Genomic DNA, 13,809 nt, shown 5'->3' with positions numbered 1-13,809 from the left:
ATTTGAATCATGTTTGCTTTGACTTGACTTGTTTGAAATCTCTTTATCTCCATATAGTCCATCTTCTGATAGCAGCCCTTTGTGTAACATTGTATGCTCTTAATTATAGACCTTATTTGCCTTGGCCTTTCAAGTTCTGCCTGGCCTTCTTTAATGACCTATTGTCCTGTTAGTCATAAATTAAATTTTATCTTATCAAACTAGTAATCATTATATGGACTTAGATACACCAGGCACAGTGGCTGAGTGGTAAAGCGCTTGGCTTCTGAACGGAAGGTTCTGGGTTTGAATCCTGGTGAAGACTGGTATTTTGTTGAATTTTTGTATTTGAGGGCGCCTCTGACTCCATCCAGCTCTAATTAGTTGACATTAGTTAAGTAAAAGTAAAGGCAGTTGGTCAGTGTGCTGGCCATATAACACCCTCGTTAACAGTGGGCCACAGAAACAGATGACCTTTACATCATCTGCTCTGTAAACTGCAAGGTCTGAAAGGGATACTTTACTTTTTTACTTTTAGTTTGGAATATGCAATAAAGCTTTAGCTGATAGCCTATAATAATAAACATTTTTAGATTTAATTATTCAATTCCATAGGTAACATTTTTTTGTCATTATTTATTCTAGGTGAATATTTTATTCTTTGATAACTCATTTCTTGAATTAAATCTGCATGATAGGAAATAAGATTCATATATAGAGTAATTTATTTTATAATATGAGAATAAAGTCACTTTTGAGCTTTTCAAAACGGATTTAAATATAGTTATTATTAAATGAAATGGAACTGGTGACTAAAATGTATTCCTTTATAAAATTGCATGATAGCTTACTGGAGAAGTCTCTGCTCCCTGCTGCTACTAAGGTGAAAGTCATTTGGCTTAGAGAGTAGAAAGGCCTTAAAAATGAATTGTCACTCATTATCTTCTAGATTACAGACTTACTTCACAAAAGAAGATAATTACTCTTTTGTTTGATATTTTGTATTGAAAATATATAAAGAACAACGCACTAGCTGGAATGTTAAATACATATGTCATGTTGGTCCTTGGTCCTATTACATTAATTAGTCTGGAAGTTTTTATCAATTAAGAAAAATGTCCTCCTGTAGCGTTAGCAAACAAACAAAAAAAAAAGCCTCGTCACTGTTTTACCGTGCTCACGTCTGCTGTAGTTTAAGTTTCAGCATCTCTGCCTGAATTGGCAATCTCAATGTTAAGTTTTGTTTTTTTAAATTAATAAAATACTAAATGCTGTTATATGATCATTGACATTAACCAAACCCCACTCAGACATCTAATTGAGAAAAACATTGCTAAAAAAAACTATTAAGATTCTAAGCATTGAACAAAAACCTTCTTTAGGATTTCAACAGGAGACCATCACAAAGGAGATATAAGACACCGACAAAAACAAATAGACCAAAAAAAAACTCTTATATTCCTTTAAATTAAATCATTTTACCAAATGTAACTTACTGCTGTAAATTTCACGTCATGTTAAAGAGAAGCTGGTGTGAATGTATATTTTGTGTGCTATCATATAAATTATCATACTGTTATTGTATTGCACTAATGTAAAACAAATTTCTTCATGAATAATAAAGATTATTTATGTGAAAAATGAACTAATATTCATTCTCTGGCACTGCCAGGATCAAGCTTCTTTAGAGAGAAACAAAAAAAAAAAGTGTTTAAGTGTTCACTATGAAATTTTCTAGTGATGTGGCAGGTCTGTGTCTGCAGCAGTACCTCCCTCTTGAAGGTGTCTGTTTGGTCAGTTGTCATTATCCTCTCAGTTGATATAACAACAGGGAATATTATTATTTTAGACAACTTCCATAACCACTTAATCTCAAAGCCTATGGTTCCAATATTTTCTTTGTTTTTCCATTTCGGTTTTCCTTATATAATGGTGTGGTATGGCAATGTCAATGATGGTAGCATTTTTTTCTTTTTTTGTTTATAAACAGCAGATCAGGGTGATTAAAATCCACCCCCTTTTCTCAGTCAAAATAGTTTTTGCCTATAACCTGGGAGAGGTTTATCATCACATTTATTTATATGGAAGAACGATTTCATAATGTTAATATTCCTTCCTCATTTCCCTTTGATCCTCTTGGCTTCTCTTCTTTAGCCACTCTCTTGGCTTCTCTTCTTTAACCACTCTCTTGGCTTCTCTTCTTTAACCACTCTCTTGGCTTCTCTTCTTTAACCACTCTCTTGGCTTCTCTTCTTTAACCACTCTCTTGGCTTCTCTTTAACCACTCTCTTGGCTTCTCTTCTTTAACCACTCTCTTGGCTTCTCTTCTTTAACCACTCTCTTGACTTCTCTTCTTTAACCACTCTCTTGGCTTCTCTTCTTTAACCACTCTCTTGGCTTCTCTTCTTTAACCACTCTCTTGGCTTCTCTTCTTTAACCACTCTCTTGGCTTCTCTTCTTTAACCTCTAACGGCACCTCTTATTATTATTATCATTATTATTGTTATCTAGCATGACCTGCAGTGGGCTGCTTTTTGCTGAAGAGTTAGAGACAGGGGAGGTCAACAGACAAAATGAAGTTTGGCTTAAGCCAGGAAAAACATTTGCTGTGCCAATAGACATTGAAGAGGAGAGAACAGTCTTGCATTGGGAATTTACATCGCACCCTAAGGTTCCTTTTTATTTTTTTTGTTGTTAAAAATACATGTAGTTTTTGTTAGTTTTAATAAATGCTGAGGCATCGTGGTAGAAAACTTGGTTAGAATCCTGAGGGACAACTACCTTTAATAGAAAATGGCTGCCTGGTCGTACGGTTTGCGCGCTGGACTGTCGTTCAGATTTATTGATGGTCCAGGGTTCAAACCCTGCCCGCTCCCATCCCCCATTGTCCTGCGGGAGGTTTGGATTAGGAAGTAATTATCTTCAACTCTGAAGGAACATCCGAAACATATGAAACATTTTACAAACAAACATTTTAAATCAGACTTCATTTACATATAATAGAAATGGTTATCTGGTCATGTCATGTGCTCTTGAATATCATCTCAGTTGTCCTGGGTTTGAACCCTACCTACCGCCGTCCCCACCATCCAGCAGGAGGTTTAGGCTAGAATGTAGTAATCTTCAATTCTGAAGGGACACCTAAAACATGTAAACAAAACAGAAATGTTTAATCATTACTGGTTACTCAATCTCCCAGAAATACGAACAGGTAATCTCCACCTAACATGAAATGTAGATTTCAGATCTCAAAGAGAAATTTTGTGCACATGCTTTAAACTATTGTAAAAAGTTGTTTTTTGAAACCAAAACTTTTATAGACATGTTGAAGCCAATAAATCCATTTACATACATTTTGCCCACTTAATGAAACCTTAAATCATAGCCTCTTTGAATGCCCCTTCTTAATCCATCTTAGGCAGGCCCTACTACAGGGGTTCTCAACCTGTGGGTCGCGACCCTTTGGGGGGTCGATTGACGATTTGCCAGGGGTCGCCTAAGTCCATTAAAAATATGGATTGTATTTTGTCTATTCTTCTATTGCTGTGTGTGCGGGGTGTGGGGGGTGTCGGGGCTGTGTGGGGGATTGTAGAAAAGGGTCGCCAAGCTTAAAAGGTTGAGAACCGCTGCCCTATTACCACTACAGCCCTACATAACCAACACTCTTTAGGTCAGTGCTGAACAAGGGAGGAGAACAGCACACTATTTTTTTTTGGTGCAATCTGCAAAAGAGCTCACAGCTCTGCAGCAAAAAGCTGGCTAGAAGAAGAAGAAGCCAATTTCATCAGTATTGGTTTTCCTACTCCCTTTTAACTATAGTTAATTTGTTAATTACTGTGTAACTTACATGCAACTGTTATTTTCTAAAACTAATGTCAGATACCAGCAACTGTCTAAAACTTGACAGGTTGGAATACTTCCTCTATAGTCCTTAATCATTAGATGAGAACAATGGCAATCATGTCTCTTACACAGGGAACTAGTAACAAGTACATTTGTTTTTGTACATTTGTACACGTTGAATAAAAATGTATCTATTGTTTGTGCATCCCCAGGATATAGTGTTTAGTGTGAACTATAGGTCCAATCAAAGTGTCAACATTGCTGATGCTGAGGCGATTGTAGCCCCTTGCAAGTGTGACTCTCACAAGCAGACTGTCACAGGAGAGCTGACTGCTAAAACATCTGGCATATACACACTCATCTTTGATAACACATACTCCAGGTGATTCATCTAGTCTCTAAGACACAAACACACACACACTCATCTTTGATTACACATACTCCAGGTGATTCTCTTCTCTCTTTTTCTCTCCACTGCACTCACTATGTATCATTGGCTGGTGGTATGAAGTACCAAGTCCTAGTAAACAAATGTAACATGTCTTACCACATCCTCTCCTATTAAAAAATTGTGCAGTATTTACAGTTAACTAACTACTCATTTGTTAGAAAGTGTTAGGAAGTTATCAGCTTTTAAAACTTTTTAAGAAGAGTTCCTCATGCTTCACACAGAACAAAAATGTATACTTAGTTTATTTTATTCAGCGAAAACAGGATTTTTTAAATTTTGATAGTACTGAAGTCACAATCATTATCATTTATCTCCAGACATAAAATTTCATAAATATAAGTTGATTTCTTAAAGAGCATAATTATTAAATGTTCTTTGGAGCCTCTGAGTCCACCCAGTTCTTATGGGTACCTGACATTAGTAAAGTAAAGTCAGTTTGTCGTTGTGCTGGCCACATGACACATTGCTCGTTAACCGCTGGCCAAAGAAACAGAAACAATTCAATTATCCCAAATTTAATTTATTATTTTTAAGCCATCAAACATACAAGAAACAATGTTAAATTTTTATAATTATTCAGACATTGATATTTATGTATAAATCATTGTATTCCTTGTAATTGTTGTTGATGAAGAAAGAGTTCTCCTTTCAGACCTTGTGGTCTATAGGGCAGATGAAGAACATACCTAAATACAATCATTTCTTTTTTACAGGCTGACGTCAAAGAAAATTCATTACAAACTGGCATACAAGAAACTGTAACATCTGGTGCTTGTGTATACTCTGTGCAATACTCAGATTTTCGCATTCAATTTCATGTTCCATTTGTTGTAACATGTGTAATATACTGAAAGTGTTACCAAAAGAAATACAGACTAACATTGTCAGCAACCTTTTTTTTTTCACAGGCTCTAAGTCATTCAAACCTGTTTCTCTTTGAAATAATCTGTCTTATTTATCATGGGAAAAGTTCTCTTGGTAAATAAAATCTTTAAATTCTGTTTCTCTTTGAAATAATGTGATATTATTTGTCAATAATGTGATTTATTTGTCAAGGAGAAAGTTCTCTTGGTAAATGATGTCTTAAACTGGTGCTCTTATCCTAAACTAATATGTTATACAGAATTTAGTTTATGCTTAAAGATATCTGTTGTTTTCAACCGGAATAGTTGAAGTTTATGCAGAGATGTTTTAGTTATGAACTAAGCTGCACACACGCTATATTCAGCAGCAACTTTAAACAATTTTTCTAGAGCAGATCACAATGTTGAACTCAGGTTTCTCTCTCCTTTTAGCTAAATCTTAGCCTGAAATCAAAACAACGAAGCAGATGTTAGATTCTTGGGATATATCCTTATAAAGCTGTTTTGTATTAAATGTGCCATTTATTTATTTAAATGTTTTTGTGACAAAAGATCTTCATGTTCTCTATCTTCTTGTAAAATTGTTAATTTCTGCAAAACATTTTTATGTGATACAAACACATAGACATGATGTTATCTGTGTTAATAGCCTATGGTTGTACAATAATAATTATTTTTACCTTTATGTTATAATTATGTGTAGAGTGGTTCAAGCAAAATATATATTCTTGTAATTCTTTTTTTCAAACATTTCTCACATCATTTTTATGTAAACGTTTCCACACCTTTTTTTTTGTTTACTTGTGTGTTTGTCTAAATACTTTTATTGAGCATTAATGTGAAAGCAAAACATGCGAAAAAAGTAAAGTTCCCCTTTCAGACCTTGTGGTCTATAGGGCAGATGATGTAAAGGTCATCTGATTCTGTGGCCTACGGTTAACGAGGGTGTCATGTGGCCAGCACAACGACCAACCCCCTTTACTTTTCCCCAACTGATGTCAGATACCCATTAGAGCTGGGTGGACTCAGAGGCGCCCAAGGATCCCGAATTAAAAATCCCAGTCTTCACCAGGATTCGAACCCGGGACCCCCGGTTCAGAAGCCAAGCGCTTTACCACTCAGCCACCGCGCCTCCTAAAACATGAGAAGCTGTTTTCAAAATTGATAACAATGTTCCTTTAGTGCCTAACAGTGGCTTCAGTAGTACATGTTATTATAATCAATGACTTTGAATATGTCCATTGTAGAAGTATATGGTGTTAATGAAGACCTATCATTATATATGTGTTTTTTTATGCATATTTTTTTTTAAAGTAGCCAGAGATTAAAAATTATCAGGCACACACACACACACACTTATCAGCTTAATTTCAAGTCATTGCATGGATGGAATTTTAATGTGTAAAAAATTTTTTGCTGTTGACCAGTTTATGATGACACTGCATCATATAAATTTATTTCATTGAATAACTAGATGTTTACAAATTTGCGTGACTAAACACTGAAGGCAGTTAAAATGGATAGTGCACAAAAATTGTATGATAAACATTTTGAAATGTTAACTCTCTGCCCTATAATGGTGCATTCTTCTGAGTATTCCCACTCAAAACAGCTTTCACATTTGACCAAAGACGGTGTCTTTGTGGTAGCATATTGAAACTGGAGTTTTCACCTTTCTACTAGCTTGTCTAGTGAAAGATGATACTAATTCAGCTTGAGGGTGTGAAAAGAAGACAGTGTAATACTAAGTTACTATATAATGGTCTATTAAAAAAAATGAAGAAAATGAGTATTTAGAATATGTTTTGCATTGTTAAAAGACAGTACCGGAAGTTACTGTACCTACTTAGTGCATGTGATAGATTTATTCTTTAAAACAAAGTATACAATGGACTTCATAATTGTTTTTTTTTTTTTGTGTGTAATTGTGAGCACACATTAAAAATGTTTAAGATTGCTGTCTTCTAGGTTAGAATGTGAATAGTTATGTATACAAAGGTTGTTTTGAAGGCATAGAGTTAATGTGAATAGTTATGTATACAAAGGTTGTTTTGAAGGCATAGAGTTAATGTGAATAGTTATGTATACAAAGGTTGTTTTGAAGGCATAGAGTTAAAGTCACTTTTATTGGACTGAGTTGAAACATCAAAATCATCTACCAGTAATTAAAACTATTTAATTCTTTTTTTTGGTGATGACAAAGTCAGTGTTTGCATTCCTTGCTTACTTTTAAGTAGTTCAAATTGAAAATAAGTTTATGAATTACCCAAAAACAAATCTTACAACAAATGTAGCCATTCCCAGAAAGTTGTTTTTTTTATTATTTAAACACTAGGTAATATTTAGATAATACAAGTTTAGTAGATGCTTTAATATGCATGACTGAATGCATGACACATAGGACGTAATCATCTTCTTTTTTGAAATAATGTCTGTATTATATAAGATATTATGTATTAAACTAATGTAAGTTGGAAAAAAATTGGATGGAAGGAACATGTTCTGAAGGAACATGTAAAACATATATAAGCTGCCTATTCAGATTTACAGCATGTCATGAGTCTTAATATTTCATGACAACTTACAGTCAAGATGATGTCTTTCTGTGTGACTAGAATGTAATTGCAAAACAGTGAAGTTAACATTGTAAGCTTCATGCTTGGGTAAAGTAAAGTTCCTCTTTCACATCATGCGCTCTATAGGTCAGATGATGTAAATGTCATCTGTGTCTGTGGCCCACTGTTAACGAGGGTGTCATGTGGCCAGCACACAGCGAACCAACCGCCTTTACTTTTACCCTAGTAATGTTAGGCATCCATTAAAACTGGGTGGACTTAGAGGTGCCCAAAGATCCCCAAATTAAAAATCCCAGGATTTGAACCCAGGACCCCCAGTTTGGAAGCCAAGGGTTTTACTGCTTGGGTACTTGCAGTCATTCAAAGGCAACCTCATCATCTATCAAAAACTACAACACAGCTTGTGTGTTTATCAATACTGCTTCAAAGTATCAACAATTTCAAATAGTTCAAAATAGAAGAAAAATGTTTTGTTCATTTTGGAAGAAATCTAATTCCTTGAGATCCATGATAGATTTTTTTGGCCATGACTATAAAAGTTAATTTTAAACAGAGAGGCTTTTATACATCATGACATTCCCCTCATCTTATATTTCTGGTTGGTCAACAGAAGTTATCAGAATTGTGCTTAAAAAAACTCAGTGTTTGTCTACTTTCATTCATTCTGTTTAATTCATTTTAATTGATCTTACAATTGAATAAAAAGGAAACAGAAGAATTGATTGATTTTCTTTTAAAATGACAACAGTGTCTCTATTGGTGAATACTTTCAAATGGTATTTACAACATTGTAATCTAGCCTGGTATTCCATACAAATGTAAAGAGAATAGAGAACAAAAAATTGTATAGAAGTGTCTTATTGAAACACCTAAGTGCTTTGTGTATATCTAGTTTTTTTTTTTTTCTCTTTCCAATGTGGTGAAACCTGAAGCGTTGTTATTATTCTATGGCAGAAGTAAAACTATGCATAGTGAATCCTTCCATTAGGAAAGTCATGTTAACGAATATTGAGCAAATGTAAACACCCTATGTATACTGACATGTATAATATTTTTAAAATGTATATTTGTTTCACAGATCATCGCCATGTTGTATCATTCTATTATCATTTTATCAAATATTATTTTTTAAATTGCATTGAAGTGAAGGTCATGTCTTGGCCAGTATTTCATTAGTGATATAGCTTAATTAATCAAGTTTGTTTTGGGGGAAAATCACTTCTAAAAAAAAAAATGCAATATTAACTTAATAAATTTTCTTGCCATAATTCTTATTTGTGATCAGCATTGTTTATATTAAACAGGCCAATAAAGATCTTTTGTTGTTTGTTATCTATTGCATGCAGAGTGTAAACCTAAGGCCAGTGAGTCTTGTTCGGTAAACAAGAGAATGGATGGCAAGACATTATAAAAGAATGGATGGCAGGACATTATCAAAGAATGGATGGCAAGGCATTATCACAGAATGGATGGCAGGACATTATCAAAGAATGGATGGCAGGACATTATCAAAGAATGGATGGCAAGACATTATCAAAGAATGGATGGCAGGACATTATCAAAGAATGGATGGCAGGACATTATCGAAGAATGGATGGCAGGACATTATCGAAGAATGGATGGCAGGACATTATCAAAGAATGGATGGCAAGACATTATCACAGAATGGATGGCAGGACATTATCAAAGAATGGATGGCAAGACATTATCACAGAATGGATGGCAGGACATTATCAAAGAATGGATGGCAAGACATTATCACAGAATGGATGGCAGGACATTATCAAAGAATGGATGGCAAGACATTATCACAGAATGGATGGCAGGACATTATCAAAGAATGGATGGCAAGACATTATCACAGAATGGATGGCAGGACATTATCACAGAATGGATGGCAGGACATTATCAAAGAATGGATGGCAGGACATTATCAAAGAATGGATGGCAGAACATTATCAAAGAATGGATGGCAAGACATTATCAAAGAATGGATGGCAGGACATTATCAAAGAATGGATGGCAGGACATTATCAAAGAAAGGATGGCAAGACATTATCAAAGAATGGATGGCAGGACATTATCAAAGAATGGATGGCAGGACATTATCAAAGAATGGATGGCAGGACATTATCAAAGAATGGATGGCAGGACATTATCAAAGAATTTAAGAGATTCTACTCCAGGCAAAGGACAGAGAGGAATGGAGCAAGACTTGACAGATGTGTGGTGCTCCAACAGCAGACCAAGGGACAGGTGAAGGTGAAACAAAGTGCTCACAGTCCACTCTGTCGCGATGCCCACAACCCAATGGATAAAGGCCTAGTAGCGTCCATACCATCTTCTTTTTTGAAGTAACGTCTGTATTATATAAGATACCAATACAGATCAGGCTTTACTTCCGCGGAGTCCCTAAACAAGAAAAAATTTGCATTCCTTGTGACCGCCATTCACATGATTATAATGACACGACTTTAGAGCTACGAAATAACGAAGTGATTGTAATAACCAAACTTATCCAATACTGGGAAAAAAAACAAACAAACAGAAAAATGTTCTAGCCAAGAATCCACTACCCAACCAAAAACAAAAAGAAGCCTACAAAGCGCGTCCTTAGAAACAGCGCACAAACTATTATGGTGCACAAAAGAGGCACACCTAACAAAGAACCAACTCCATACGCGCATGACGTCTGATCCAAACTAATTCCCACAATTACACTTAACATAAGCTTTGTTTTTTTTAAAAGGGTATTTTAAAAACTTGTTCTTGTTTGTTTGATTTTTCCGATGGTGACTGTCCCATTTGCCTTGTAGCCTGAAACACTAACACTCATAAAAGATCACCCTGGGTGCAACAAATAAAGGCTTTGTAAAGTGTATGGAAACAAATAGATGCAGCAATATTTTGCGAAAGTCCATTAATTGAAATGGTAGCCTATTTCAAAATTTTAAACAATAGTTTTGTTTTCTAACTAGCTATAGAATAAGTGTAAGTTTGGGAAAACTAACCATTAGCCTACGAAAAGAAATGGCCACTGTCAGGAAGACTTTCTCCATGAGAAATGTGCTGTAGCTTATGACTTGGGAGTCTCTTTCATATACCACGTGCAATTTAAATGATGGCAGCCCTCGGCTAGATACGTTCGTCTTTCCAGGTAGCCTCTTCACAGATATTTACATCAGCGAGTTACTTTGAGACCAGAAAAACAAAGCCTACATGATATACCAAAATTAAGCTGCAAATATCTGGATCCGCACCCCCTCCCCCGATTAATAGTGTCGTATTTAGTATATACAAAAGTGAAATAATTAAAATAATCTTTATTAGCCATAAGAAAATTTTGTCTTACAATTTGTGCATTTCACTAGACAAAACATTAGAACTATAGAAAACTAAAATATAGGCCTACATTCACACCAGACTCACTCAGAATTTACACATGAAATGCTTATATCAGATGGTTGAATGTTATTGCCATGGAAACAACGTTTTTTTTTTTTGTGTCTGTTTGTCTTTGCTATCTGTGTCTTGTATCTCTTTTGTGATGGTAAAATCATAAAACCCTGACCCAAAGGTGTTTTTTTTTTAATTTCTAGAATATTTTTAGCTTTCTTATGAATGTTTTCTCAAACAGCTGCTGCCCAAATTTTTTTTTTCTTTTTTTTGCCAATGTTTACCAGCAGCATCTAGGATTCTATGAACTTTATTTTTAATGTTCAGATTGCCATGCCTGGCAGTGATATTAATAATGAACATCGAAACTTTACAGCAATAGCAATGCATTTGTGAAGTAGAGGAAAAAAAAAGGCTGTGTGTAAGCACATTTTATTAATGCGCCTCTAAAATTACATTTTCGCTACCGCCTCAGAATTAATTTTAAGTAGAGAAAAAGATTCTTTAAAAAAGGCAATCGTCTCAATATCGAGAAACATAATCTTTCAATTGATCTATTGCTTTAGTTTCAATTAATCATTTCTGTAAATAATAATATTAATTATGGGAAAAACAGCAACAGCAAAGAAACATTTTTTTAAAGATTTGATACAAAATAATCATGACCAAAAGGCTACTGCCAGATCTGGAGGCGATATTGTAAGCAATGGCATAAAATAATAATAAGACTTGTCTTCGAGTACGAAGATGAATGAGTAGGCCTACAATATTTCACGTGGCTGCGCAATCCTAGCTGTGATCTACATATTTTGTCACATTCAACGCAGACAACCCTTATTGGTAGTAGATTTCCGTTTGATATCAAATAAGTATCCAGCAGCCTTTTAAGAAATATTCAGTCGTCACTTCTATGTTTAAGCTGGTTTGTAAAGCGTTTTCGGGGGGCACCTCTGTTACGCAGTCAACCGAGACCATTCAACGATTGGTCTTCGCGTCAACTCTATAAAAAAAAAAAAGCCTTTACCATTCGGTCGTCATATTTGCATAAATTGCATGTAAATAATTAGCCCCTCGCACACACGCTCAAGAATGTTGGTCTTAATCCGTGCTTCCCCTCCCGCAAACTCGTCTGTCTCGGAACACTATTGTCTTGAAGAAAAGATCTATGAGTGTTAGCAGAAAATATGAATCAATAGACTGTAGGCCAGCGTTTCTCAAACTGTGGATGGCGCTCCCGACGTCCTGACTAAATAAGAAAGGGGACGAAGCCGGTCAATTTAATATTCAAGGATTAAAAAATATTGTAATTGTTAGCCTTTGTTTAAGTATTAATCAAGTAAAATTGCATTACATTAAATATAATTAAAATATTTTACTTAAGAGCACACTTTGAATTGTAGAATATTCACATTACACAAATAACAAACTAGTGTTTAAGAGGGAAGACATATTAGGAACTGCATTTATTACGTATACACAAGCGGTGTTGCACGGTGTGCAAATGTACATATAATACCAATATGTTACAGAATAGTTTCCACTTGCGCTGCCTGACAAGCATAATGTGCATCTCCTGGAGTGATCATGTTTACAATCAGGAAGTTTTGAAATTGGCCAATACATGCACAGCATCTATCCTCTCCTGACACAGAGAAGACTACGCTGGCTCGGACATGTCATCCGCATGCCAGATGGTAGAATCCCGAAAAAAATCTTACATACTGACTTTTGGAGGGAGTCAGACCCAAGGGCTGCCCAAGACTAACCTATAGAGATTTCTGCAAGCGAGACATAAGAACCACAGGCATCAACAAAAGCATGTGAGAGGAAATAGCCCAAGACCGGAGTGCACGGAGACAGACTGTGCGTGCTGGTACGATCCTCGCTGAGCAAAAGAAATAAAGCGGCCTTAGTCAAGAGAAAGAAAAAGAAAGCGGCCCTGTCAGCTAGCCCTAAAACAGATGCATACACATGCACGAACTGTGGCAAAATCTGCCGCTCCAGAATTGGCTTGATTAGCCACACCAGATTCTGCCATATCTCAAGACGAAACCAAAACCAGTGACTCATCTTGGAGCATCCATTGATTTGAGGAAGATAGAACCTATTACAGACGTGCGATATCCTAGTTATCCCGAAAGTCTTTCGCATAATAAAAATAAAACAATAATCTACAACAGTAGGTTACATTTTGTTCACACATTTCATTGCCGAAAGAAGAAAAGAGTTCCTGTGTCTGTTTTTATGATAGTTGCATGACGGTGTCTTACGCCTATATTATGCCTTATATAAGTATCTCTTTTCACCTTCACCTATCCCCTAGTCTGTTGGATCGTTAATGCACCACACAAGATCCGTTGACCGCTTCTCTCCATTCCTCTTTGTCTTTTGCCTTGGACAGAATCTCTCGCAACGGCATGCCTGTCCATTCTTTTATGTTGTCTTCCCGTCGCTTTTTCTTTCTGTCTCTTCTTTTTTTTTCCTGGTACTGTTCCTAAAGGAAAGTCTTTGCGAGCCCTGAGGACCTTGTAATATGGCCATAGAATGTCTCAGTGGTCCCGGGCTCATACAATGCCCGCTGTCATCCCCCGTCGTCCTGCGGCAGGTTTGGACTAGGAAGTAAATTATTTTCACTTCTGAAGGAACATCCGAAACACGTACAACATTTTACAAAAACATTTTTACAGCGCCCATTCCGGTC

At 35.7% G+C, this 13,809-nt stretch overlaps 1 protein-coding gene across 3 annotated transcripts in view; it reads left to right on the top strand.

Moving 5' to 3' along the window:
• LOC106060247 (FYVE and coiled-coil domain-containing protein 1-like) overlaps nt 1–9,027 on the top strand; it is a 39,385-nt gene extending 30,358 nt beyond the window's left edge. For 2 of the 3 annotated variants that reach the window (XM_056004057.1, XM_056004056.1), the window contains 3 exons: nt 2,491–2,650; nt 4,035–4,204; nt 4,987–9,027. In XM_056004057.1, the coding sequence (XP_055860032.1) occupies nt 2,491–2,650; nt 4,035–4,204; nt 4,987–5,035 (379 nt within the window). In that variant the 3' untranslated portion in view covers nt 5,036–9,027. The remainder of the gene's footprint in view (nt 1–2,490; nt 2,651–4,034; nt 4,205–4,986) is intronic. The other variant, XR_008773643.1, reaches the window with a different exon arrangement.
• Nucleotides 9,028–13,809: the final 4,782 nt, after the last annotated feature.

This window comes from Biomphalaria glabrata, chromosome 11, assembly GCF_947242115.1.
Source record: "Biomphalaria glabrata chromosome 11, xgBioGlab47.1, whole genome shotgun sequence".
Taxonomy (NCBI): domain Eukaryota; kingdom Metazoa; phylum Mollusca; class Gastropoda; family Planorbidae; genus Biomphalaria; species Biomphalaria glabrata.
This window is presented reverse-complemented; position numbering and strand designations above follow the sequence as displayed.